Source organism: Haliotis rubra, unplaced genomic scaffold (assembly GCF_003918875.1).
Source record: "Haliotis rubra isolate DU_JTF1 unplaced genomic scaffold, ASM391887v1 Scf19, whole genome shotgun sequence".
Taxonomy (NCBI): domain Eukaryota; kingdom Metazoa; phylum Mollusca; class Gastropoda; order Lepetellida; family Haliotidae; genus Haliotis; species Haliotis rubra.
The window spans coordinates 1457737-1485377 of NW_025765891.1; the positions used below are offsets into that span (position 1 = coordinate 1457737).

General features: G+C 43.0%; 1 protein-coding gene across 1 annotated transcript; it reads left to right on the forward strand.

Moving 5' to 3' along the window:
• On the forward strand, nt 1-27641 carry LOC124274350 (macrophage mannose receptor 1-like). Its single transcript, XM_046709712.1, has 14 exons — nt 1-113; nt 1131-1303; nt 2945-3087; nt 3890-4020; nt 10691-10863; nt 11443-11576; nt 11800-11930; nt 14980-15137; nt 16022-16155; nt 16838-16965; nt 17827-17990; nt 18891-19027; nt 19744-19871; nt 26549-27641. The coding sequence occupies exons 1-14, from the start codon at nt 77-79 to the stop codon at nt 26635-26637; spliced, it is 1860 nt and encodes a 619-aa protein (XP_046565668.1). The 5' UTR covers nt 1-76; the 3' UTR covers nt 26638-27641.

Genomic DNA, 27641 nt, shown 5'->3' on the forward strand with positions numbered 1-27641 from the left:
ACCAAAGTCTGATAAGCTACTGACAACACAGATTGTCACACCCCTCCTTGGATACTGTGATCGTCAATAATAAACAATGAAGGCATTACTTTCAGCAGTATTTCTACTAATTGGTAAGTATGACCCATTTTCTTCTTACTTCATGTATGCGAGACCTGTAGCTCACCTTACCCAGAAATCTGTGCACGGAGCTGCCACCTAATCGCTGTAGTCGTGATGCAGCGCCGATCGGCATATGAGTTTCTATAGTTGTTCTGATCTGAATATTAAACAGAATGGCAAGTTGTTTAAATTGTGCCAGGATGGATACTGTTAGGGTAAAGCCAGGTTCCACTGTCTGAAGACGATCACAGCACAATGCTTGATGTAAGAACCCTGTTTGTCAGATTAAAGACTACATGGTCGTTGTTCCTAAATTCTAGATATCGTATAATTCCCTTTAAAATATGGCATCAAAATATTGCCTTACATTTCCTATAATGTACAACAATATTTAACAGATGTGATACACATGCTTGAGATTCAGAGCATGTTGTCTGTGATGTGCGTTGGTGCCCAGATATAGCAATTGTCTCTCCGAATACCGTTCCTAGTCAATAACTTACATTTACTAGGAGATTTTTTGTGGCTAAGGAAACAGTTTATTTACTTCTATGTAAAAAATCAGTTAAACACAAAACGAACGAACACTTTCTTTCCGCTGAGTTTAGTTTACGAGTAGTCCCCCTTGTTATAGGAGTTTCCTTATTGCGTGTATGTACTGACTGCTTCCTTCTTTGAGTGGCATTTAGAAGTTGGTAAGTACATTATAGAACAAACGTTACGGATAACAACTGTACAAGCATCTGTATTGAAACGTCGCACTCACGAAATATAAGAAGTTGTTATACATATAGTTTGTTTTATATTGACTGATTCCTGTTGAAGCTGTTATAAGCACTGACCATTGCCATGACCCGTCACTGATCGTCGTTACTTTGTCAATGGCGATATCTTGCTGTCGGATATTTCACTTAATAGCATAATAACTATTTTATACATCAATTCAATGTAGTGACAATTTGTTTTGAATCCCATCACTTGTTGAAATTTAACTCACTCACTTTGAAATACAATGTCTATAATTCCAGGGCATGTCTGGGGTGACACAAGCCCCCCCTGCCCCACGGGATCGGGGTGGGTGACAGGGACCAACTACTGCTACTTCTTTAACAACAAGGACAGAGTGACGTGGGCCGACGCTCAAGATGAATGCAGTACAAGGCTGGCCAAGTTGCTGAGACTGGAGAGTATGGATGAGTGGGTGAGTCAGTCAGTGGCGCGCCTGCAAGCTTCCCGGTAGGGAGCGTTCAAGTCTGGACTGGGTAAACCAGGAAAGGGGCCTCATGGCAGACATAGCTGACCAAATATTCCTTTGACATTCCCAGTGTGTAATGAGTATGGAGTTGATTTTGATCACTCGATTCCTTTATAAATTAAATGTATCCAGTGCGGATATTGGCTTGAATAGGGCAGAATAGGGTAGAATAGGATAGAACACGTCCCCAGACGTTGGAGAGGGACAGATAGCTGATTGGCTATGAATAAAATATGCCCCATCAGATCGCTGACTCTTTTCAGTGCGGGGCAACTCGTGGTCAGCGTTCTAAAATGACGTCGGTCCTTAGGCCCAAAGCCGATTGAAAACCACTCGGACCCACAGCTTTTGTTTTCTGCAGGTCCTTATGACCGACAGCCTTCTCATCCCCAATAACTAACAGTGTTATTTCCATATTAAGATATAGGACCTACACATTCCGATCAGGACCCACAACTTGTTATGGTTCTGGGTTCATAGGGCCTGCAGCTTTTCAGGGTTAAGGGCAAACACTGCTCGAGGTCAAGGTCGTCAATGGCGAACGGGCACGACAGAGGTCTGTTTCCGATAAACAAATGTATGTAAACTCATTGTGATAGTTAGGTCTAAGTGAAAGAATGACAGCGTGCGTGTCGTCAGTGTACACGTTGCAATCAACAAGAATAATGCATGTCTCATTTTGTAGGAAGATCTATTGGCTTGAAATGCGTCTATAGTTATACGGGTATACACAGTGAACATTGTTGAATTCGTCCTGAAACAAATTAGGTGTGATGACCTCATATAGTTTTATATAGTGCTTGGGCAATATCTGTTTAAGTTACAAGCCCCTGTGCTCCAATTCTCAATTATATCATTTGGCTAAACTTACATGCTGAAACTTCACAATGTGAAATATTGCCGACTGTAGCTTTAGATACCATTTGTACATTCTCTAACGTCAATAGGTCAGTTTCTGGCCCCACTGTCTGTGAAATCAAGGGGAGCTTAGTACATCTGAAAGCATAACAATTACACAGTCTCATATTTGTTCTAGATACTATTTAGACCCTTCGGAATTAAGTAAGAGATAATATTTGTTCATATTTATGTTACACCTTGAAATAATTCAGAATAGATTTGATATTCTATATGGTAAAAACGAAAGCAAAGTAAGTGAACAAGCAATTGATTTGCATGTGAGTTTGGGTTCTGAACAAAATGTAGTTCTAGCCAACAAAGTATAAATTTACTGAGCAACATAAAACTATCATTTTGTTTGCATATGCTTGACTTGGCTTTATCATATTTCTAATTATTTCTGGGGCGGTGGGGTAGCCTAGTGGTTAAAGCGTTGGCTCGTCACGCCGAAGACCCGGGTTCGATTCCCCACATGGGCACAATGTGTTAAGCCCATTTCTGGTGTCCCCCCGCCGTGATATTGCTGGAATATTGCTAAAAGCGGCGTCAAACTAAACTCAGTCAGTCAGTCTAATTATTTCATTATGTCAAGTATCTATGAATACGAAATAGCCGAGTGTTATAACTATGCATATGTTTATTGATTTATAGACAATAATACAAAACTGCCCCTTATCTTTGAGTTAGACATTTGTGAAGAACAACATGGCCCTTGACCAAAGTGGCAACGGTTTCTGGACGGCTTTAAATGACCGTGACCCGTCCGGCACAGGCGCTGGAACTGGAATCTGGCTTTGGGGCACTGATGAATATACAATTGATTCCGTTGTGTACGTACCACAGGTTATTTACCATATAATAACAACCACAATCTCATTTACCATGTAATAACATCCATAATCTCATTTACCATGTAGTAACAACTATAATACCATTTACCATATAATAAGCACCATTATGGCATTTACCAAGCAATAACAACCATATTCTCATTTACCATGTAATAACAACTATATTCACATTTACCATGCAGTAACAACTATAATACCATTTACAAGGTAATAACAACCATAATCTAACTTACCATGTAATAACAACCATAATCACATTTACCATGTAATAACATCTATAATCTCATTTACCACGTAGTAACAACTATAATACATACCATTTACCATATAATAAGCACCATAATGGCATTTACCATGTAATAACAGCCATAATCACATTTACCATGTAATAACATCCATAACCACAATTACCATGCGGTAACAACTATAATCACATTTTCCATGTAATAACAACCATACTCACATATATTACCATGGCTGTAATAACACATATAATCGGACTTTTGTTGTTTTCAATGTGACAACAATGGTGATAATGTCACTAACAACAGAGTGTAATGTTGTGTACGTAGATTCAAATAACCCTGGTGGCTTGGTGAAAACACGAGGATAACAGAACCCTTCAATTACAGTACCCCGTTTGTCCGGAAACCTGCCTTCTGAACCAATGTGCTAGGGATGCCTATATACACTCAGGTACATTACATCAGATCCTTAAAAAGTTAATCCGGACATGTATTAACAGTATGGCCCGGATTAACAGGTTTAATTTTTTTTCTAGAAAGTCCCATTGGGATAAGGAACCAGATAACAATGATGACGAAGACTGCATCGCCATGAACAGCGTCGCCACGCTCAGCGACGAACACTGTTCCAGCAAGATGGGCTATATTTGTGAAATTAATATGACGGGTTAGTGCCAGAACACCTTAAGTAAATAATTCTGTCAAATTTATTTAAAAGTATTAATGCGCTCACATACTGATATGTTATTCATACTAAAACGCGAGTAGCAATCAGGGGCTATGATTAGGTGGTTATGCCTGATTAGGTGGTTATGCATTAGAGTTCAAACAACTTATGAATTATCTCTCCTTTCAGTTTAGACCAGGTTATGTTATGTTAATTTACACTGTTCAGTCCGGCTCAACTGCTCTAGCCACGCTTGATATTTATCATGCCTTAAACCATTAACTGGCAGCCTGCGTGGTGTCGGGCAAGAGTTCCCTTACCGGTTAAAACAACTGATATGCTGAAGGAATGTTCTGGCTCTTTGGTCTTACAGCTGATAAGGACCTCTCTCCGGGTCAGATGGTCTTAATTACTATTATTCTGTTGTTGCCATATATAAGCGTGCCATTCCCAGCTGTTTACAGGGCTTGTTTCACACTAGCCAGGGTTAGTTATTTTAACCCTTAGGGAGGAGCTATTTTCCAAAGTATGTATTTGTACTCGGAAGATTTACAGTACGAAAATCCCACTGAAACATCAGAGGTAATTCATATAGGTAAATAGTAAGTACTTGTTGAATAACTCTTAAATATACCCCACATTATGCTGTCAGTATAAAAGTTATTTGCCAGCACTAATCAAAATTGAAACTAAATTGCTTTAATTATTGAGTGTTATTATTAATAACATATCAAATTCAGTGTGTGATATTAACCTGTCCCTTAGTTTAGTACTCTTGTTTTAGGTCTATGCAAGATTACTGAATTATGGTCCGACGCAGATAAAGAGGAATTATTACAATCTGACTTGGCCACATCTACAAGTTGATCACTTGCCACTAATATATCAGTCAATTCTGATTATATTCAAGATGAACCAAACCCATGTGGGGTGTGACTGGATACCCCAGCACAATCTGATACACTATCGGATATGCCAATACAGTATGACGCAAATGATGAAGAGGATGAGTCAGTGGATATACCAGCACCGGGTCATACCACTGAGGATAATCAAGCCCAGTTTGTATCAATGCAGCGTGGTGTGCCTCTTGATTTACAAAGAAAGATGGATACAACACCCAGGTACCACAACAGGTTACAACACCAGTACAGAGTGATGATGCTACAGACATGCCAGCATTGAATGATGCGCCTACAGACATGCCAGTACAGAGTGATGATCCTACAGATACAATATTACACAGTGATGCACCTATAGACACCCCCGAACAGACTGATGATGCTACCGACATACCAGTACAGAGTGATGCGCTTACTGACATACCAGTACAGAGTGATGCGCCTACCAACATACCAGTACAGAGTGATGCGCTTACTGACATACCAGTACAGAGTGATGCGCCTACCGACATACCAGTACAAAGTGATGATGCTACAGACATACCAGCATTGAATGATGCGCCTACCGGCATACCAGTACAGAGTGATGATGCTACAGACATACCAGTACAGAGTGATGATGCTACCTACATACCAGTACAAAGTGATGATGCTACAGACATACCAGTACAAAGTGATGATGCTACAGACATACCAGTACAGAGAGATGCGCCTACCGACATACTAGTACAGAGTGATGATGGTACAGACATACCAGTACAGAGAGATGCGCTTACCGACATACCAGTACAAAGTGATGATGCTACAGACATACCAGCACTGAATGATGCGCCTACCGGCATACCAGTACAGAGTGATGCGCCTACCGACATACCAGTACAGAGTGATGATGCTACCGACATACCAGTACAGAGTGATGATCTTACAGACATACCAGTAGATGCGCCTACCGACATACCAGTACAGAGTGATGCGCCTACAGACATACCAGCACTGAATGATGATGCTACCGACATACCAGTAGAGAGTGATGATGCTACCGACATACCAGTACAGAGTGATGTGCCTACCGACATACCAGTACAGAGTGATGATGCTACAGACATACCAGTACAGAGTGATGATGCTACCGACATACCAGTACAGAGTGATGATCTTACAGACATACCAGTACAGAGTGATGCGCCTACAGACATACCAGTACAGAGTGATGCGCCTACCGACATGCCAGCACTGAATGATGCGCCTACAGACATGCCAGCACTGAATGATGCGCCTACAGACATACCAGCACTGAATGATGCGCCTACCGACATACCAGTACACTGAATGATGCGCCTACAGACATACCAGTACAGAGTGATGATGCTACCGACATACCAGTACAGAGTGATGATCTTACAGACATACCAGTAGATGCGCCTACCGACATACCAGCACTGGTAATGATGCGCCTACAGACATGCCAGCACTGAATGATGCGCCTACCGACATGCCAGCACTGAATGATGCTACAGACATACCAGTACAGAGTGATGCGCCTACAGACATACCAGTACAGAGTGATGGGGCTACCGACATACCAGTACAGTGTGATGCGCCTACCGACATACCAGTACAAAGTGATGATGCTACAGACATACCAGCATTGAATGATGCGCCTCCCGGCATACCAGTACAGAGTGATGATGCTACAGACATACCAGTACAGAGTGATGATGCTACCTACATACCTGTACAAAGTGATGATGCTACAGACATACCAGTACAAAGTGATGATGCTACAGACATACCAGTACAGAGAGATGCGCCTACCGACATACTAGTACAGAGTGATGATGGTACAGACATACCAGTACAGAGTGATGCGCCTACCGACATACCAGTACAAAGTGATGATGCTACAGACATACCAGCACTGAATGATGCGCCTACCGGCATACCAGTACAGAGTGATGCGCCTACCGACATACCAGTACAGAGTGATGATGCTACCGACATACCAGTACAGAGTGATGATCTTACAGACATACCAGTAGATGCGCCTACCGACATACCAGTACAGAGTGATGCGCCTACAGACATACCAGCACTGAATGATGATGCTACCGACATACCAGTAGAGAGTGATGATGCTACCGACATACCAGTACAGAGTGATGTGCCTACCGACATACCAGTACAGAGTGATGATGCTACAGACATACCAGTACAGAGTGATGATGCTACCGACATACCAGTACAGAGTGATGATCTTACAGACATACCAGTACAGAGTGATGCGCCTACAGACATACCAGTACAGAGTGATGCGCCTACCGACATGCCAGCACTGAATGATGCGCCTACAGACATGCCAGCACTGAATGATGCGCCTACAGACATACCAGCACTGAATGATGCGCCTACCGACATGCCACCACTGAATGATGCGCCTACAGACATACCAGTACAGAGTGATGATGCTACCGACATACCAGTACAGAGTGATGATCTTACAGACAGACCAGTAGATGCGCCAGTAGATGCGCCTGATGCGCCTACAGACATACCAGTACAGAGTGATGCTATAGACATACCAGACATGATGCGCCTACAGACATACCAGTACAGAGTGATGCGCCTACAGACATACCAGTACAGAGTGATGGGGCTACCGACATACCAGTACAGTGTGATGCGCCTACCGACATACCAGTACAGAGTGCTGATCTTACAGACATACCAGTACAGTGTGACGCGCCTATAGACACAATAGTACAGAGTAATGCACCTATACACATACCGGCACTGAGTGATGTGCCCATGGACGTACCCGAACAGACTGATGCGCCTATAGGCTTACTCGAACAAACTGATGCGCCTGCAGACATACCAGAACAGTCTGATGAGCCTATAGACATACCAGAACAGTCTGATGAGCCTATAGACATACCAGAAAAGATTGATGCGCCTACAGACATACTAGTACAGACTGATGCGCCTATAGACATACCAGTCAGACTTATTAGTACAGTGTTGGGCGCGGAGGAACTTCGTCCCTGAGGGATAGTGACAGTGACTTTGACAGTTCATAAAATGAAGTATTGTCAACACTAAGGAGTAGTAAAGGACTGGTCCCTGACAACGACCCAGCATCATCGTCAGGTGAAGAATATGATCCAGATACAACCACACTCGACTCATCAGACTCAGAGTTTTACTCCAGTTCAGAATCTTGAAATGAACTTTTGTTCAAAAAGCGAAAATTGAAGACAAAGAAACCACATGACAAAGCAAGCCTAGATACTTCCAAGACCCCAACTTTGTCAGCTGCATTAAAAAGTCGACAGGTCCCAAGCTATTCAGCTCAAATGCGCCAGATTCATGAAAGAAGATTGTTACAGCTTGCTCAGTTTAACGGACACATTATATAACAGGTGCCTCGTGATGGTGACTGCTTCTTTACTGCGTCAGCGCTCCATCTATCCGGAAGTATGACAGCCACTCAACTGAGAAAACAACTTTGTGATCATTTAGAAGAGAGGATGAATGAGTACATTGTCTTTTTTCCTATCAAGGAGGACAGTAATCTAGAAACATGGCAGGATTATTTGCTGGAAGTAGAAAAGCTGCGTGAGGCTGGCTACCTCTCCAACGGAGTTGCAGACTTCCTCCCTCTGTCAGTGGCAAACTGGTCGGGCCAATGTGTTCGAATATTTTGCAGAATCTATCCCTCTCATATACATTACGCCAACTGCCCAAGGAATTGAGAATAAAACACGAATTTTCTTGGCATATACATCGATTTCAGGACTTCGGCAATGCCACCCACGTCATCAACACACATTTGCCACGACAGTACTGCATTGACGTCTGCTTCAGCAACACCTCAGGGCAATTCATTCATTCGCCAATTCTGACGACTCCAATACAATTTCCGTTACATTAAATTCTGGTAACGATGTTTTTGCTACATCATAATGTACTCCCACAAACGATGCTGATAATCCAACACCCACTCTTAACATCCCCAAACCACCAGCACCAAGAAAGTCAGCAGCTTTAACACACCTCCAAAGGAGACATTATTCAGGAAACGTCGTGCAACTCCTGAAACCTGGATTAAAAATAAAAGGAAGCACTTAAGACTCTCTGGACAAGAATATGTGAATCAGGAAGAGAAAACTATGAGGGCTACGTCTGTACAAGAGTCGACTGTTCTAAATCGAGGTACAAATGTTCTGTAAACATCTTTCTTAAAACCTGTTGGAACTTTTCCTCATACACAAGACAGAAAGACTTCGTTTGCTCAAACACAACAGAAAAGAAGACTCGCACATACCTGGATGAAGAAGAAAATGATGTACAGAAAAAACCCGAAGTTCACCGAACGTTGAACGTACACTTTTCAACTTGATGGAGAACGACACAATGGCTGTAAAACATTTACAGAAAAACTTTGGATGTTGGTGAATCCTATATCAATCATGCTCTACTAAATAAGAACCAATGGATATTTGCTTGGACTGAAAAGAGGGGACACCACGAGCCACATAAAAAGACTGCCACAAGTACACTAAAACTGGTTCGAGAGCACATAGAATCATTCCCAACAGTTGATGCTCACTACACCTGGCGACATACGAACAGAAAGTGTTTGGGATCGACATTAAATGTAAAAAGAAATGTACGAACTGTACAAAGACAAGTGCATCAGTGATGCTACCAAAACAGTGTCATCACTTTACTGGAAGGTATTCACCGAGGGGTATAACTATACTTTTCACGTACCAAAGAAGGATCAGTGTTCGTTGTGCCAGAGGTACTACAGAGAAAAGAAGAGTGAGTCAGTTCAGCAAGAACTTGAACAGGAGTGCACCCAACACCAAGAGGGAAAATAAGAGCCCGGGAAGAAAAGATAAGGAGGAAACAGTGGTTGGCGGCTGTGATGATATTGGTGCTCTGGAGATCAGGTGTCATTGCTTTTATATGGCTTCCGCACTGATACAATTGTTGGGGCACAGATACTGCTCCCCGAGCATTACTGCGACACAGGGAAATCGTATCCGCAAACTGTGCCACAATCCTGTTTAAAGATAACCGGATTCTTGACTCTGGGACAGACATATTCTCAACATATTCTTAACTGCCATACACTGAGTTTCTAATTTAACTGGTTCTCGCTCTCATGTTTACAGAGCCCAGAATGCTTTACATTTACAACAGAACAAGCTAAAGTTTATTTTCGCCATATCTATTCAATTTGGCTGATTATATTTATGATTGTATAGCAACATGGATGCACCAACGTACTCTGTCACCTAGTCACGAAACAGTAAACAAGAATTGATTATTCTTATTTAACTGTCCAAACATTTGAGTGCTGTTTCCCGAAATTGGTTATAAGTGGCCTTTCAGAACACGAGGGCCAGTAAACATTCATATTTAATGGAGTTCGATATGAAGCAACAACATGGTTCTTGTGTGGCTACGCATTTAAAGCGTTCTGTGACCTTTGAACCTATTCACGTTTTCATAATGTTTCGGTCAAATACAAATGAGGTGTACTTTCTTTTGCGCGTCCCGGGCTAACCAGTGGGTTAAACAACAGTAAATGAGTCAGTATGTGAGTGGAGAGTATGTTTAATTGTGCAAATCAGGGAGTCACCATTCACTCAACAGGTGCACTCTTTGATCTGGTTTTAAGGTATTACCGGGTAATGAAGTGTACATTACATTAACATAGAAGTTGACAAATGTATATGATATTTGTTTTGTGGTTGCAGATACTTGCCCCTTTGGTTGGCTACAAGGAGGGGGGAATTGTTACTTGGTGAGCAACACCAGTGACATCGCCCAGTTCCTAACCTGGGACGCAGCAAACTCACTTTGCCAGAACACAGATACCGGGGGCAGGGGAACAGCACACTTGGTGACGCTGGACACGGTGAAGGAATCGGTGAGAGAGAGGGAGTGAGAGGGCAGATAAAGAGAGAGAGAGAGAGAGAGGGAGAGAGAAAAAACGGAGAGAGAAAAGTGGAGAGAGCGAGGGGAGAGAGAGAAAGAGATGGAGAGAGAGAGAGAAATGGGAGAGAGACAGAATGTGATCGAGAAGAGGGAGCGAGGAGTGAAGGAGCGAGAAATAGAGAGTGAGTTAGCGAGAGAATAAAAGAGGAGAGAGAAATGGGGAGAGATTCCGAGACAAAGAGTGAGAGAGAAAGAGGGACAGTGAGAGAGAGAGAGAGAGAGAGAGAGAGAGAGAGACAGAATGTGATCGAGAAGAGGGAGCGAGGAGTGAAGGAGCGAGAAATAGAGAGTGAGTAAGCGAGAGAATAAAAGAGGAGAGAGAAATGGGGAGAGATTCGGAGACAAAGAGTGAGAGAGAAAGAGGGACAGTGAGAGAGAGAGAGAGAGAGAGAGAGAGAGAGAGAGAGAGAGAGAGAGAGAGAGAGAGAGAGAGAGAGAGAGAGAGAGAGAGAGAGAGAGAGAGAGAGAGAGAGAGAACAAACTAATAGACACTTGTGTTCTGTGTTTACAGACCTTCTTCACCGAGAAAATGCCGACACAATGGTCGGCGAGAACCACTCAGAAGTGGTGGACAGACCTAACGGACAAGCAAAAAGAGGGGGTGTACAAGTGGATGAATGGCAACGTTTTCAATAACAGCTTAGTGTGAGTGATTTTCTCCCGTGAATTTACCCTGAAAAAGTTAATGCTTCATATACGCGAATATACATTTGTGCAATAAGATCAAGTTATTTATGTATAGGTGTGTACACGCGTATGTAGGAGTGTGTGTGCGTGTGCGTGTGCGTGTGCGTGCTTGCATGTTGCCCCGCGTGCGAGGATTGGTTCAAGGGTCTTCCCTGATGGACAATGTCATGTATATGTTCAGGAAGTGGACCCAGGAGCCTGACAACATCTTGGGCCGGGAACACTGTGCCACCATCCTACAGAAGGGCACTTTCAGCGACAGGGACTGCACCCAGAGCAACAACTACATCTGCAGGAAGGAACAACCCAGTCGTAAGACAATTGTTATATTCACCTTTGGAAATCTATGCAAACCTCGAAGGGACATTGTTCCGTTGTCTCCATATCAACACGAAAAAACAAACATTTTCGTTTTCGCTTTATCACCCCATCTGAATATACACACGATAAGCATTAAATGTACGTCATAATGATTACAATATGAATTTTCAATCTTTCCCATTATTGGTGCTAATGTAAACATTCGCATGCGCAGAAATCGTTTTACTCTTCAGTAGTCCTCATCTGGAAATATTCTGAAACTATTAGAGTGCCAGTGGAAACATGAAGCATATAGTTTTCTCAGAATAAAAATAAATCCTTCATTGTCCAGTAATCATTCATAAACATAACGTATTTTTACAACGAGAAACAAACACTGTGTATTTCTATAACTTTGGGGTTCAGTGGGGTAGCCTAGTGGTTAAAGCGTCTGCTCGTCACGATGAAGACCCGGGTTCGATTCCAACACATGGGTACACTGTGTGAAGCCCATTTCTGGTGTCCCCCGCCGTGAAATGAGTATTGCTAAAAGCGGCGCAAAACTAAAACTCACTTACTCTAGCTTTGGAAAAATCGTCCCAGAAGGTTGTCTGTACAGAGTTGCGTCAAGTATGGTTCACGAAATACCAGTGATCGATATAGTAGGTTCATGTCCACGCACAACACCAGTGTTAAACTTGCATCACTTTGGGTTTTCACCTTACGTCAAACTCACGCAGTAGTTTAACTGAAAGCGGCCTTAGAGATAGTCACAATCCCATGTTATACCTTTTGGGAACAGATGTGGAGACAGCCGAGTAAACTAGGGACATATATATTTCACAATAACGTTTTGGGTATGGCTATACTCAGTACATCAAATGTCAGATAACCGACAATCATTTTATTCATAGAAATTGCTCCTTCGTCAGTTATATTCATTTGTCGTCGACTTCGGACCTTGGACGTATTCACTGAAACGTTGAAGTGGTATAACCACTATATTGTCCGCTTCCAGAGCAGTATACGGTCAACTCTGGTCACCACTGTATGACGCGTCAGAGGTCAGTAGTACCGGGGTATAACCACTATATTGTCCGCTTCCAGAGCAGTATATGGTCAACTCTGGTCACCACTGTATGACGCGTCAGAGGTCAGTAGTACCGGGTATAATCACTATATTCGCTGTTTCCAGAGCAGTATACGGTCAACTCTGGTCACCACTGTATGACGTGTCAGAGGTCAGTAATACCGGGGTATAACCACTATATTGTCCGCTTCCAGAGCAGTATACGGTCAACTCTGGTCACCACTGTATGACGTGTCAGAGGTCAGTAGTACCGGGGTATAACCACTATATTGTCCGCTTCCAGAGCAGTATACGGTCAACTCTGGTCACCACTGTATGACGTGTCAGAGGTCAGTAGTACCGGGTATAACCACTATATTGTCTGCTTCCAGAGCAGTATACGGTCAACTCTGGTCACCACTGTATGACGTGTCAGAGGTCAGTAGTACCGGGGTATAACCACTATATTGTCCGCTTCCAGAGCAGTATACGGTCAACTCTGGTCACCACTGTATGACGTGTCAGAGGTCAGTAGTACCGGGGTATAACCACTATATTCCCTGTTTCCAGAGCAGTATACGGTCAACTCTGGTCACCACTGTATGACGTGTCAGAGGTCAGTAGTACCGGGGTATAACCACTATATTCCCTGTTTCCAGAGCAGTATACGGTCAACACTGGTCACCACTGTATGACGCGTCAGAGATCAGTAGTACCGGGTATAACCACTATATTCGCTGTTTCCAGAGCAGTATACGGTCAACTCTGGTCTCCACTGTATGATGCGTCAGAGGTCAGTAGTACCGGGGTATAACCACTATATTCCCTGTTTCCAGAGCAGTATACGGTCAACTCTGGTCTCCACTGTATGACGTGTCAGAGGTCAGTAGTACCGGGGTATAACCACTATATTTCCTGTTTCCAGAGCAGTATACGGTCAACTCTGGTCACCACTGTATGACGTGTCAGAGGTCAGTAGTACCGGGGTATAACCACTATATTCCCTGTTTCCAGAGCAGTATACGGTCAACTCTGGTCACCACTGTATGACGTGTCAGAGGTCAGTAGTACCCGGGTATAACCACTATATTCCCTGTTTCCAGAGCAGTATACGATCAACTGTGGTCACCACTGTATGACGTGTCAGAGGTCAGTAGTACCTGGGTATAACCACTATATTCCCTGTTTCCAGAGCAGTATACGGTCAACTCTGGAAACCACTGTATGACGTGTCAGAGGTCAGTAGTACCTGGGTATAACCACTATATTCCCTGTTTCCAGAGCAGTATACGGTCAACTCTGGTCACCACTGTATGACGTGTCAGAGGTCAGTAGTACCTGGGTATAACCACTATATTCCCTGTTTCCAGAGCAGTATACGGTCAACTCTGGTCACCACTGTATGACGTGTCAGAGGTCAGTAGTACCGGGGTATAACCACTATATTCCCTGTTTCCAGAGCAGTATACGGTCAACTCTGGTCACCACTGTATGACGTGTCAGAGGTCAGTAGTACCGGGTATAACCACTATATTCCCTGTTTCCAGAGCAGTATACGGTCAACTGTGGTCACCACTGTATGACGTGTCAGAGGTCAGTAGTACCGGGGTATAACCACTATATTCCCTGTTTCCAGAGCAGTATACGGTCAACTCTGGAAACCACTGTATGACGTGTCAGAGGTCAGTAGTACCCGGGTATAACCACTATATTCCCTGTTTCCAGAGCAGTATACGGTCAACTCTGGTCACCACTGTATGACGTGTCAGAGGTCAGTAGTACCTGGGTATAACCACTATATTCCCTGTTTCCAGAGCAGTATACGGTCAACTCTGGTCACCACTGTATGACGTGTCAGAGGTCAGTAATACCGGGGTATAACCACTATATTGTCCGCTTCCAGAGCAGTATACGGTCAACTCTGGTCACCACTGTATGACGTGTCAGAGGTCAGTAGTACCGGGGTATAACCACTATATTGTCCGCTTCCAGAGCAGTATACGGTCAACTTCGGCTGCGGAGACTGGGAGAGGGCGGGACAGAAGTGTTACCAGACCATCTCCTCGCCTACCAAGTCCTGGTCAGACGCCAAGACATCCTGCCAGTCGCTGGGGGGTAATCTGATGAAGATAGAAAATCACGATGAAATGGTTAGTGCACATAATCACTTGATCACTAGTGTGTCTCAAACTCAAGACTGGAATCATTTTGAAAGTTTATATCGCCTCAGCCCATGAAATGAAATCTCGTTCTGGGCACCATTTCGAGTATAGTTTCTTTTTTGTTGATATATATTTTTTAGATAAGATGATTCTGGAATAATTTCTGGGAATAAATGTTTGTCTAGATCGTCGGTATGTTGGAATGCACCCTGGCATAAACAACAGGGCAACAGAATATATTCACCTATTTCAGAAGGAACAGGCAAATGATTATTCTATAGTACTGTATCTGATACGAGTATAGTGATCACAGTGTCGACGGCTGTTTTCACCTAGTAACATTTTGATAACGTTTGTAATGTTTCGTCCAAGTATATACTTTCCTATACACAATAAACACAAGTTGAAAGTATGTATCTATAACACGTTGTGCCATATTCATAGAAGAAATATTGGCCTTTAAAGGGCCTCAGGACGTTGTACTCAGTTGAAATAAGGAATATTAATCAGGCAGTTAAGGAATACCTCTAACCGCAGATAATAATAATAATAATAATAATTGCATTTATATAGCGCTTCATTCACTAATAACTGCTCTCTGCGCTTAAGATGGAAATTGACACTTGACAAGAAATGTTTTGAGGCCAGTCTTAAAAAATGTTAGTGACTCGCTGGTTTTGAGTTCAAGCGGTAGCGCGTTCCACTTCATTGCTGCATTGAAAGCGAACGACCTTTTGCCAAAGTTGGTTTTGATGTTTGGCACTGTCACTAGCATTTGGTTTTGTGATCACAGATATATAACATATATGATCCGAGGCTGCATGTCATTCTTTGTCATTATGAGGAATGATTCATACTGGGTATACTTCCAGCACTGGTTGAGTTTCCAGTCGAAGACGTCGAAGATGTCCTATGGCGGCTACTGGATTGGCCTCAATGACCAGTCCAGCATGGATCATGTCAATTGGAACTGGGCGGACGGAAGCAAGGCCGATACGTCCTACTTGTAAGACGACATTGTTTTATACACTCTTCAAAAAGGCATGAGAATGTTGATTTTGTTCCGTGCATGGGTCTGAACTCTATAGACGTGTACGTCAACGTTAATAAACATAACAGCGACAACTGAACAGAAAATATGAGAGGGGAATTCTACGTGATTGAAACCGTAGACTCATTCGCTCTGTGCCAAGGAGGTGTAGAGCAGTGATAACAGCACAGAATGGTCACACTAGGTACTGAGAGGTACGCCTCGGTCGTGTGACCTCGTGTCTCTTGATGGGACGATTGTCTAAAGAACATGAAACTATCGACATACTATTCATCCTTGTATCAATCAAATACTATGAAATATGCACATTTAATTGAACACTGTGAAATGTTTCAAAATTAGCCTATGCGGTTCGTATATAGATTCATGGGTACAATGTGTGAAGCCCATTTTTGGTGTCCCCCGCCGTGATATTGCTGGAATATTGCTAAATGCGGCGTAAAACCATATTCAGTCAGTCAGTCTTATATAGATTACTGGGTGAAAGAAGGGGGGTCAAGATGATTCATGGCGAGGCTGTGTCTGAAACACTGTGTTTGCTAATACATCAGTATGACATACCCTACTCATCACGTGTGCCATGTTACCGCGTCGCTCACCCCATGGGTCTAATTTTATACTCCAACTTGATGTTTAGGGTATGGAATCAAGAGCCCGACGACCTGAACGGTGATGAGGACTGCGCCGCATTGGGAACCGATGGCGTCTACACCGACTGGAACTGCGAGCACTTCCATAATGGATTCATCTGTGAGAAACCAAAAAGTAAGGGGGCCCTGACTGTTGTGTGTTTAGTGAGATTTGCTTCCCTCCCTCATTTAGGCGGTAGCTGAGTGGAGAGAGCGAAGATCGCACCGAAGGCCGTTAGTGAAGGTTATTTCTGGTGTCACCCATACCATGATATTGCTGCATGCGTGGTTATTTTAATTATTCGTAACGTGCATTTATTTATATTTTATAGAAATTCTTATATTCAGAAACTGTTTGAAATTGGTGAGTATAGAACTGACTGACTGAGTTGAGTGTTACGTCGCTTTTAGCAATATTCCAGCAATATCACGGCGGGGGACACCAGAAATGGACTTCACACATAGTGCCCATGTGGGGAATCGAACCCGGGCCTTCGGCGTGACGAGCAAGTGCTTTAACCACTAGGCTACCCCGCCGTCCAGTGAGTATAGAAGAAATCATACAGCTTTGTGGATAACGACTTCTGGAGTATTGTATTTGGCACGTTTCGATGTACATTCCTGTGCGTCAATATTCAGATTTAAAAAGTTGGTATATAAATATTGTTTCATGTTTCATGACAAATAAGCTCCATGACACTGAACACACAGGAGCATCACTGCCCATCGACACATACAACATCGTTACCCACAAACAGCTCTTCCTGTCTCCTCAAACTGGTAGTTAATTATTCATACCTTCGTTGGGACCTGGAATAGTTCCCCAGGAGTCATTACTTAAGGCAAGAGGCCGCTGATGTTTGTTATATGTGGATTATTACTGATTGTGACGTTGAATAACACATTGAGGTTGTATTGTATGTGTGAGGCAACTTGTGGAATTTGGTTTGGCACTGTTTTTTATTTGGTCTAAATGATCACAAATAAATATTTGCAGAAAATCAGGCCTGTCCTACCAGTTGGGTTCTCAACAGCGCCAGCAACACGTGCTACCTCATCGCCTCGAACTGGACCACTTGGCACGAGGCCTCGGGCAAGTGCCCCACGTTGTCGGGGGATGGTTCCGGTACGTTACTGGCAATAGACACACAAGCGGAACAGGTGAGTAGCTGGGGCCCTGTTGTGGTCAAATATCATCTGTAGGGATTGGCAAACTGAGCGATGCCCCAGTTCTCAGTGTTTGTATCCTCTGCCCTAGCTTTGTTTATATACCTGGTCATCACTATCAATTAATAGTTTACAGATCTGATAAGGGAATACTTATTCAAAACTGGATGAAACTGAAATATTGGTCTGAAATTAGTTTGGGAAATTGACAAGTATCGGTTGTAATGATATTCGAAGATAAGTCTGTTCCCCTAAGCAAGGGGCGGTGGGGTAGCCTAGTGGTTAAAGCGTTGGCTCGTCACGCCGAAGACCCGGGTTCGAATCCCCACATGGGCACAATGTGTGTGAAGCCCATTTCTGGTGTCCCCTGCCGTGATGTTGCTGGAATATTGCTAAAAGCGGCGTAAAACCAAACTCAGTCAGTCAGTCAGTCCCCTAAGCAAAGGAACGTGCTAACAAGGCACCGTAATCTTAAATAAATTTCGATTGATTTTACAAAATACCTTCGTAACCAGAATGAACACATGGGGACATAGGTCAAAACAGGTCGACACAAGCCGCCAGATGACACGTTGGAATAAGGATAAAGCTGGCAATAAACACGATTATTAAAGGGAAGAACCTGTCGACCACAAACATACATTACAGCTAGATTATTTTTGAAAAAGAAACGAAATATGATTGTATGTTTAGATAAAAGTATCTGGTTTCGCATCTATAGCAGAACCACTATCTCGTCTCTATACAAAGCAACCCCAATCACCCCGACCCCCTCCAAACCCAGCCTCAGCCCCTGCCTCAGCCCCTGCCTCAGCCCAAACTTCAGCCCTCAAACCCAGTATCAGGTGGTCGGAGAATTAATAGTGTTTTAATTCAGCCGTCTTATATTTCCAGGATTTCATTCTGGGTCAGCTGGCCGGCGTGACAAAAAGTCCCTTCTATTTCTGGACGGGTCTGACGGACAGGGCACTGGAGGGCCTATGGCAGTACAGTAGGAGTGCCGACAACTCTCCCACGGCCCAAGGGCTGATGTAAGTGTAATTTATAGAACCCGGAATACAACGAAAAGTCCGGACGTTTATATTGCCCCGTGTCGCTCAGGTGGTTTAACTTGAACCGAAACATAACTGACAGAGCTTGAATAGTGAACACAACCCTTACTGGACTAAATAACGGTACTTCGTCTTACACGATATAATTACGTTCGAGTTGAAGAGGTGTCAATGCTTACAATCACATTCTTATTTGTGCAAACCATGTGAGTTGCGGGTGTTACCGGTACCGCAAGACATGCTTGGCTTTACTACTACTCTTACTACTACTCTTACTACTACTCTTACTACTACTACTACTGCTGCTGCTGCTTCTACTACTACTACTACTGCTGCTGCTGCTGCTACTACTACTACTACTACTGCTGTTACTACTACTACTACTACTCTTTACTACTACTACTACTACTACTACTACTACTGCTGCTGCTGCTACTACTACTACTACTACTACTGCTGCTGCTGCTACTGCTGCTGCTACTACTACTCCTACTACTACTGTTACAGTCACAACTTGTTTTACGATGCTTTTAGCAATATTCCAGCAATATCATGACGGGGGACACACATTGCACCCATGTGGGGCAACGATCCCCGGGTCTTCGTCATGACGAACGAACTCTTTAATCAACCTGTCACAACTTGGAACCTCGTATCGTAAATGATAATAGTGAACATAAGTATCATGTTTTCAGTAAATGGAACACGGAACCGAACAACTGGCATAACAATGAGCACTGCGTGAGCACCGCCTTCGGGGGCCGCCTAAACGACGCCACGTGTTCAGCCAAGTCGGGTTACATATGTGAGAAGTATGCTTCAGGTACGTACAGCTGCGTCATGAACGGATGAGATGTTGGCTAAGTGCACGTACAGCTGCGTCATGAACGGATGTGTTGTTGGCTAAGTGCACGTACAACTGCGTCATGAACGGATGTGTTGTTGGCTAAGTGCACGTACAGCTGCGTCATGAACGGATGTGTTGTTGGCTAAGTGTACGTACAACTGCGTCATGAACAGATGTGTTGTTGGCTAAGGGCACGTACAGCTGCGTCATGAACGGATGTGTTGATGGCTAAGTGTACGTACAACTGCGTCATGAACAGATGTGTTGTTGCTTAAGTGCACGTACAGCTGCGTCATGAACAGATGTGTTGTTGGTTAAGTGCACGTACAGCTGCGTCATGAAGGGATGTGTTGTTGGCTAAGTGCACGTACAGCTGTGTGTCATGAACGGTTGTGTTGTTGGCTGTGTTGTGGCTAAGTGCACGTACAGCTGCGTCATGAAGGGATGTGTTGTTGTCTAAGTGTACCTACAACTGCGTCATGAAAAGATGTGTTGTTGCCTATGTGCACGTACAACTGCGTCATGAACAGAGGTGTTGTGATGCCTAAGTGCACGCACAGCTGCATCATGAACGGATGTGTTGTTGGCTAAGTGCACGTACAGCTGCGTCATGAACAGATGTGTTGTTGGCTAAGTGCACGTACAGCTGCGTCATGAACGGATGTGTTGTTGGCTAAGTGCACGTACATCAGCGTCATGAACGGATGTGTTGTTGGCTAAGTGTACGTACAGCTGCGTCATGAACAGATGTGTCGTTGGTAATGCGTATGTATAGCTTAGTCATGAACGGATGTGTTGTTGGTTATGTGCATGTATAGCTTAGTCATGAACGGGTGTGTTGTTGGTTATGCGTATGTATAGCTTAGTCATGAACAGGTGTGTTGTTGGTTATGTGTATGTATAGCTTAGTCATGAACGGGTGTGTTGTTGGTTATGCGTATGTATAGCTTAGTCATGAACGGATGTGTTGTTGGCTATGTGTATGTATAGCTTAGTCATGAACGGTGTGTTGTTGGTTATGCGAATGTATAGTCATGAACGGGTGTGTTGTTGGTTATGCGTATGTATAGCTTAGTCATGAACGGGTGTGTTGTTGGTTATGCGTATGTATGTGTTGTTGGTCATGAACATGGTGTGTTGTTGGCTATGCGTATGTATAGCTTAGTCATGAACGGGTGTGTTGTTGGCTATGCGTATGTATAGCTTAGTCATGAACGGGTGTGTTGTTGGCTATGCGTATGTATAGCTTAGTCATGAACGGGTGTGTTGTTGGCTATGCGTATGTATAGCTTAGTCATGAACGGGTGTATTGTTTGGCTAGCCTCAGGTAACAAGCCACCTCCTGAATGATCATCACTTTATAAGTTTGCGTGTTGAGATAACACGTGGATGAGTGGGCGACATATGCATAGTACTGGCTGTCAGACTTACATAAATGGGTCTTGCATCAACAAAACATCGCGGTATCTGGTCATATATACTATATAAGTGAAGATAGAAATTGGGTCGCTTTATCCTTGATTTGGAGCTTGCAGAATGGAAAAACTGAAATGGGACGAAAATATACTGACTGACTGAGTTTGGTTTTACGCCGCTTTTAGCAATATTCCAGCAACATCACGGCGGGGGACACCAGAAATGGGCTTCACACATTGTACCCATGTGGGGATTCGAACCCGGGTCTATGGCGTGACGAGCCAACGCTTTAACCACTAGGCTACCCCACCGCCCCACGAAAATATACACTGTTTGATGGTGAATTGTTTTGTTTGATTGGTTGTTCAGAATTCAACACCAGCATTAATAATACATGATTATTGGCAGCAATATACGATGTCAACGAGATACATTAACCAGTCTCGATTTTCCCCCGAAACGGATTTTGTGAGCTATGGATAATAAATGGATTACTAAACATTGGGGAACACCAGGTGTTCGCGAAAAAAGGGTAAGCACGTCCTATCCTGCAGGTAGCAGCCCCCCTAACTAGAACACCAGTAAACCTTCCCAGATATAGTGAGTACACAGTGAATATGTCCGTCATGGTCTCATTCCAATGACTGACTGAGTTTGGTGTTACGCCGCTTTTAGCAATATTCCAGCAATATTACGGCGGGGGGCACCATAAATGGGCTTCACACATTGTACCCATGTGGGGAATCGAACACGGGCCTTCGACATGACGAGCGAACGCTTTAACCACTAGGCTACCCACGAGCCCCTCATTCCACTGACGCCAGTGGGTGGCCAATATGCTTCTGTCAGTAAACAACACATATAAACAAGACAACAATGTATCAACTAACCCTCATTGAGATATAGTATTCCGGAATTTGTTATAGGATAAACAATTGCTATTATCTTTCACTCATTCATATTTCTTCCTATACCTGCCCAGGTTTTTATGATCTTTGACTCTTGTCATAACGATGACATCATTATAGCGTGGAATATCAGACACCTTTTGCTGGAGGCAAGTCACAATTTTAAGGCAAGATTGCTCAAGCCACGGGAGTCATTTTGTGAATAAATTGTGTGGAATGTAAGAGTGTGCTTCAAACACGAACAGGGATTAAAAGTTTATAACCTCTTTGGATGTGTGCGGGAAAATATTAAGAAAATACACGAAGGACTGAGTCTGACAATTGTTAATTTTCAGTAAAATATTGGAGTATTGGTAATGAAATCTTTACACGATCGTCCTGCTTCGTCATTTTCCATCGTATTATACGTATATTGTCAGCTTAAGAATTAATGAAAATGTTAGCTGACTTGTCACAATACCGTAGTTGAGTTCTCCTACTATCCCACTGTTGGACAGGACCGGCTTGTGTCGCCACATTGTCAGATACTTTAAAGTCACAATACCGTGGTTGAGTTCTCCTACTATCCCACTGTTTGGCAGGACCGGCTTGTGTCGCCACGTTGTCATATACTGTTACAGGAGTCACAATACTTTAAAGTCACAATACCGTGGTTGAGTTCTCCTACTATCCCACTGTTTGGCAGGACCGGCTTGTGTCGCCACATTGTCAGATATTTTCAAGTCACAATACCGTGGTTGAGTTCTCCTACTATCCCACTGTTGGGCAGGACCGGCTTGTGTCGCCACATTGTCAGATACTTTAAAGTCACAATACCGTGGTTGAGTTCTCCTACTATCCCACTGTTGGGCAGGACCGGCTTGTGTCGCCACATTGTCAGATACTTTAAAGTCACAATACCGTGGTTGAGTTCTCCTACTATCCCACTGTTTGGCAGGACCGGCTTGTGTCGCCACATTGTCAAATACTTTAAAGTCACAATACCGTGGTTGAGTTCTCCTACTATCCCACTGTTGGACAGGACCGGCTTGTGTCGCCACATTGTCAGATACTTTAAAGTCACAATACCGTGGTTGAGTTCTCCTACTATCCCACTGTTGGACAGGACCGGCTTGTGTCGCCACATTGTCAGATACTTTAAAGTCACAATACCGTGGTTGAGTTCTCCTACTATCCCACTGTTGGACAGGACCGGCTTGTGTCGCCACATTGTCACATACTTTAAAGTCACAATACCGTGGTTGAGTTCTCCTACTATCCCACTGTTTGGCAGGACTTGTTTGTGTCACTCCCGCTATCCCTTGAATGTTACCCTAGTGGTAAATGGATTGTTCGTCACAATCGTGGTTGGGTCTACTATCCCACCAGGACTGGTTTTGTCCTTGAATGTTACATGTCGAAAGAATATAAGACTTCTAATAACTGTTGCTGGTGTAAACATAGTATTCTTTGTTTTTGTTCTTTATGAAGAGAATTGAATGTGATTATCAAAATGTAGCTTAAAAATATTTTTAGTGTATAATTAACCTCTATATCAGCAAACCCTCATCCATCAAAATTAATTCTGAAATTAATCAAAAGATGTGCTTATTTGTAATAACATATTATCCATCTTCTATGCTGAGTATGTTTCATAAACGATAATAAACACAGGTTATGTTTAACTTCATACATTTATCACCTCAGTGTGTGACATGTGTCGCTCGCTTGGTATAATCACTAAAACTTGTAGCAGAGATGACATGTTGAAAGTGTTCCGGGGCGTACCTATCTTGCATAAAACATGGCCATCTTCCTACAAACCTGCCATATCTGTGACAAGTTCAGGTACATCTGACAATATATGCGTAATGTAGTAATTCGTGTAAATAGAAAAAAAAGCAATATTCTTTTAAAATGCTGAGGTAAGATCTTACAAATATATTTGCATTATTTCAATTATACAAAGGGTAACGTCTGTTGACTGCCGTTGGCCTTATGTATACTCTGCTAAAAAGAAACGCAAAATTGTTGTTTTCTGTTGTATAGTTCATGTATTATATGAATAAGCAACATCGCATGACACCACAATAAATTGTTCTAATTTGGCACAATCATCGTCACTGACCGTGGTTCATCATGGCATAGTTGAAACAATCGAATGTCAAGGTGAAGGTCATCTGTACTCAATATCTTGTATAGCCCCCATGGGAGTCCAGAACCTAGCATCGTCGCCTCACGGAACCAATCAGATAACGAATTGTGGCTGTTGAATGTTCACCCACTCTTCCTGCACTGCTTGGAGTGTTGCTGTTGAATGTTCACCCACTCTTCCTGCAGCTTCGAGTGTGGCTGTTGCTGATCGCAGACGTTCTTCAAGAGCATCTAATAAATGTTCGACGGGGTTTACATCTGGAGACCTTGAGGGTCATGGCAGTACATGGATGTTGTGATGTCTTTCAGTGGCATTTAGAAGTTGTACATTGATGTCCAAGATATTTTTATGGATTAAACTTCTTTGTTAATTTCTCTGACGACGTTTTCGAGACCATTCCAGGTCCCTTCATCAGGTGAACTGGCAGTTAGGACTATGACGTCGTCACTATGACGTCATAACTGAGTTATGACGTCACAATCTAAGTGACATCACAGTACACTAGGGAGAGTACTGTATAAGTGAGTTTGAAGAGTTAATTACATAATGATGAAAATTCATGCTAAATAATAGAGTTGAAAGTTGAATTGTCAATACACAACAACTGCTAATTACACAAAGGTTACTTGATAGCAGGCTTTCAAAAGAATAGTAGACTCGTTTTTTCTTTTGATGAACTTTAGATAAAAAGAAAAACGAGTTTACTATTCTTTTTTGAAAGCCTGCTATCAAGTAACCTTTGTGTAATTAGCAGTTGTTGTGTGTATTGACAATTCAACTTTCAACTCTATTATTTAGCATGAATTTTCATCATTATGTAATTAACTCTTCAAACTCACTTATACAGTACTCCTAGTGTACTGTGATGTCACTTGCATTGTGACGTCATAACTCAGTTATGACGTCATAGTGACGACGTCATAGTCCTAACTGTCAGTTCACCTGATGAAGGGACCTGGAATGGTCTCGAAACGTCGTGAGAGAAATTAACAAAGAAGTTTAATCCATAAAAATATCTTGGACATGGATGTTGTGGTTTCTCAAAATGGCCGATGTCATTCTTGCCGTGTAAGGTCGGGCGTTTTCGTGTTGAAATATGACGTTTGCTTGTTGCATAATGAAAAGGACATGTGGCTGAAGACTTTTGTCTGTGTAACGTTGTTACCCTCGAAATTGCTGTTCTGTCGGCATGGGAGATGGCGGCCCACATCATTACACTTTCGTCACCAAACCTGTCAACTTCCTGCATGTAGTTTTGAGCATACCGTTCCCAACGACGTCTGTAAACACGACGTCTTCCGTATGTAGAAGTATGGAGAAGCAAAAGACATGACTCGGCCCTAACACAAACACGTCTCCATCGCTGTGCCTACCTTTGTGTCCTTGACGCCATTGACGTCGCGGCCGACGACGTTGATCAGTCAGACTGACGCCTGGAACTTGTCGTCTGGGCCGAATACCTGCGGTGCGCAGACGGTTCCTCGCTGTCTTGGCTTAAATCGTAGGCATTCTCGGTATTGCTGTAGCTGTAGAGGTGGCCGTGGTGAGTCTATCATGTAAGTGACGAACCCGTATGAATCTACGCTGCAGCTGTGACACGTGGTCGACCTGAGCTGGATAGGTCACGTGATGACTGCGTCTGATAACGGTTCCATAGTTTTGTAATGATGCTTGCCGATACGTGGAAAATAAAACTGGCTCCGGAGCCGAGTCGCCTGTCTGCAGTCGGCCGATGGTGTTACGTTGGGCTTTTCTCAGTCGTGGCATGTTTCTCTTTTCACTAAATGTACAATTGTGATGACAGACAAATATAACCCATCGTTTTCACAGCACAATATTAATGTTGCACGTTCTTTTCATGTTGGTGTGTTTGGCTCTCACGTGCTCTCACTTGGTTGCGTTGTTGCGGTTCCTTACTTTTTGCTGTTTTGTTTGTTGTAATTTATTCTATCCGCACAAATCACTCCCGATGTATGGAGACATGAGAAATTTATATTTTGAATTAATTCATTTTGTATGAATGTCAGTAAAACTCCGACAGATATTTCAATTTTGTTGGTACTTTTGCGTTTCTTCTTTTGCAGAGTATATTCACAGTTAACGTTTACGTTTTATTTACTCTCACAGTTTCATCTAGTCGATGTATTAGAGGGAATGAGATGGTCATGCGTTGACGACATTTATTTCTGTTGCAGGCTACTCGACTGCCGGATTAACAACCTTGCCCTTCAATGAGCTGACCTTGACCGTAATTGCTCTCTTGACCTTAACCATGGGACACTGACACCTACCTTCGTCCTGCTTCATATTGGGTGCTATTGTCTAGATTGTTAAATTTGTGTATTTTGGTATCTTTTTGTGTACATTTTGACGGACATCGAAAACTCGTGTAAACCCTGTCCTTCTGAGATTCACACACACATTCTTAGCATATCTCAACGCTACCTGTCCTGCGATAGTAGCGAGAAGGCAATTAAGACAATCACAGTCAAAGAGAACTTTTTTGTTGTATTTGAATACTTCTTCGAGGTTTGTTCTGTCGATATGGTTCTTTGGACCCTGAAAATAATATCGACAAAAATATTTCATCTACTTAAGAAATATCTACCCCAAAGAGGATTTTGCGACTTCGGGAACACCATGACACATCTGTACCTGCATCATCAACATTATCAGTTGTGGTGAAGCTAGATGCTCGCGAAGGTGATCTTATCCTGCCCCACCAGTGACACTCGTCACAAACACACGCAAAGGCTAGTCAACTGTTCATCTTAGTACAGAGGAATATATACTGCAAGTAAAGAACACCAACGTCTTTCGCGAGGACACGTCTTGGGAAAAAACATTCCAGCACCTTTACGGTTCTGGGTCCCGATCCACAAACATTCGTAACGTTACGACCTGTCGTAACTCTATAGTTTATCATAGGCTTACGGGTGTCGTAGCGCTACGAACGCTTAGTGGATCGGGACCACACTTATACGCACTTATAATACAGATGAATCTTATGACATGTGACCAATACAATATCAACACTGGAATTGTGTGTCATTCCTTTTATGTTGCACGTTGTTACGAACAAATGATGTCAGATACCCTTCTTCGTATGTCACACTGCTCAGGAATACGTATGACGTATTCGTTTGCCACATATATACTCCTCCGTTTTTATTAGGGACTGATTTTACATTCCATGATACACAAAATTGATACTCATAATGACATCCAAATATATATTGGTGTTTGTTTTCAACTCATTGCACATATGAATAAACAATTTTACTTTGA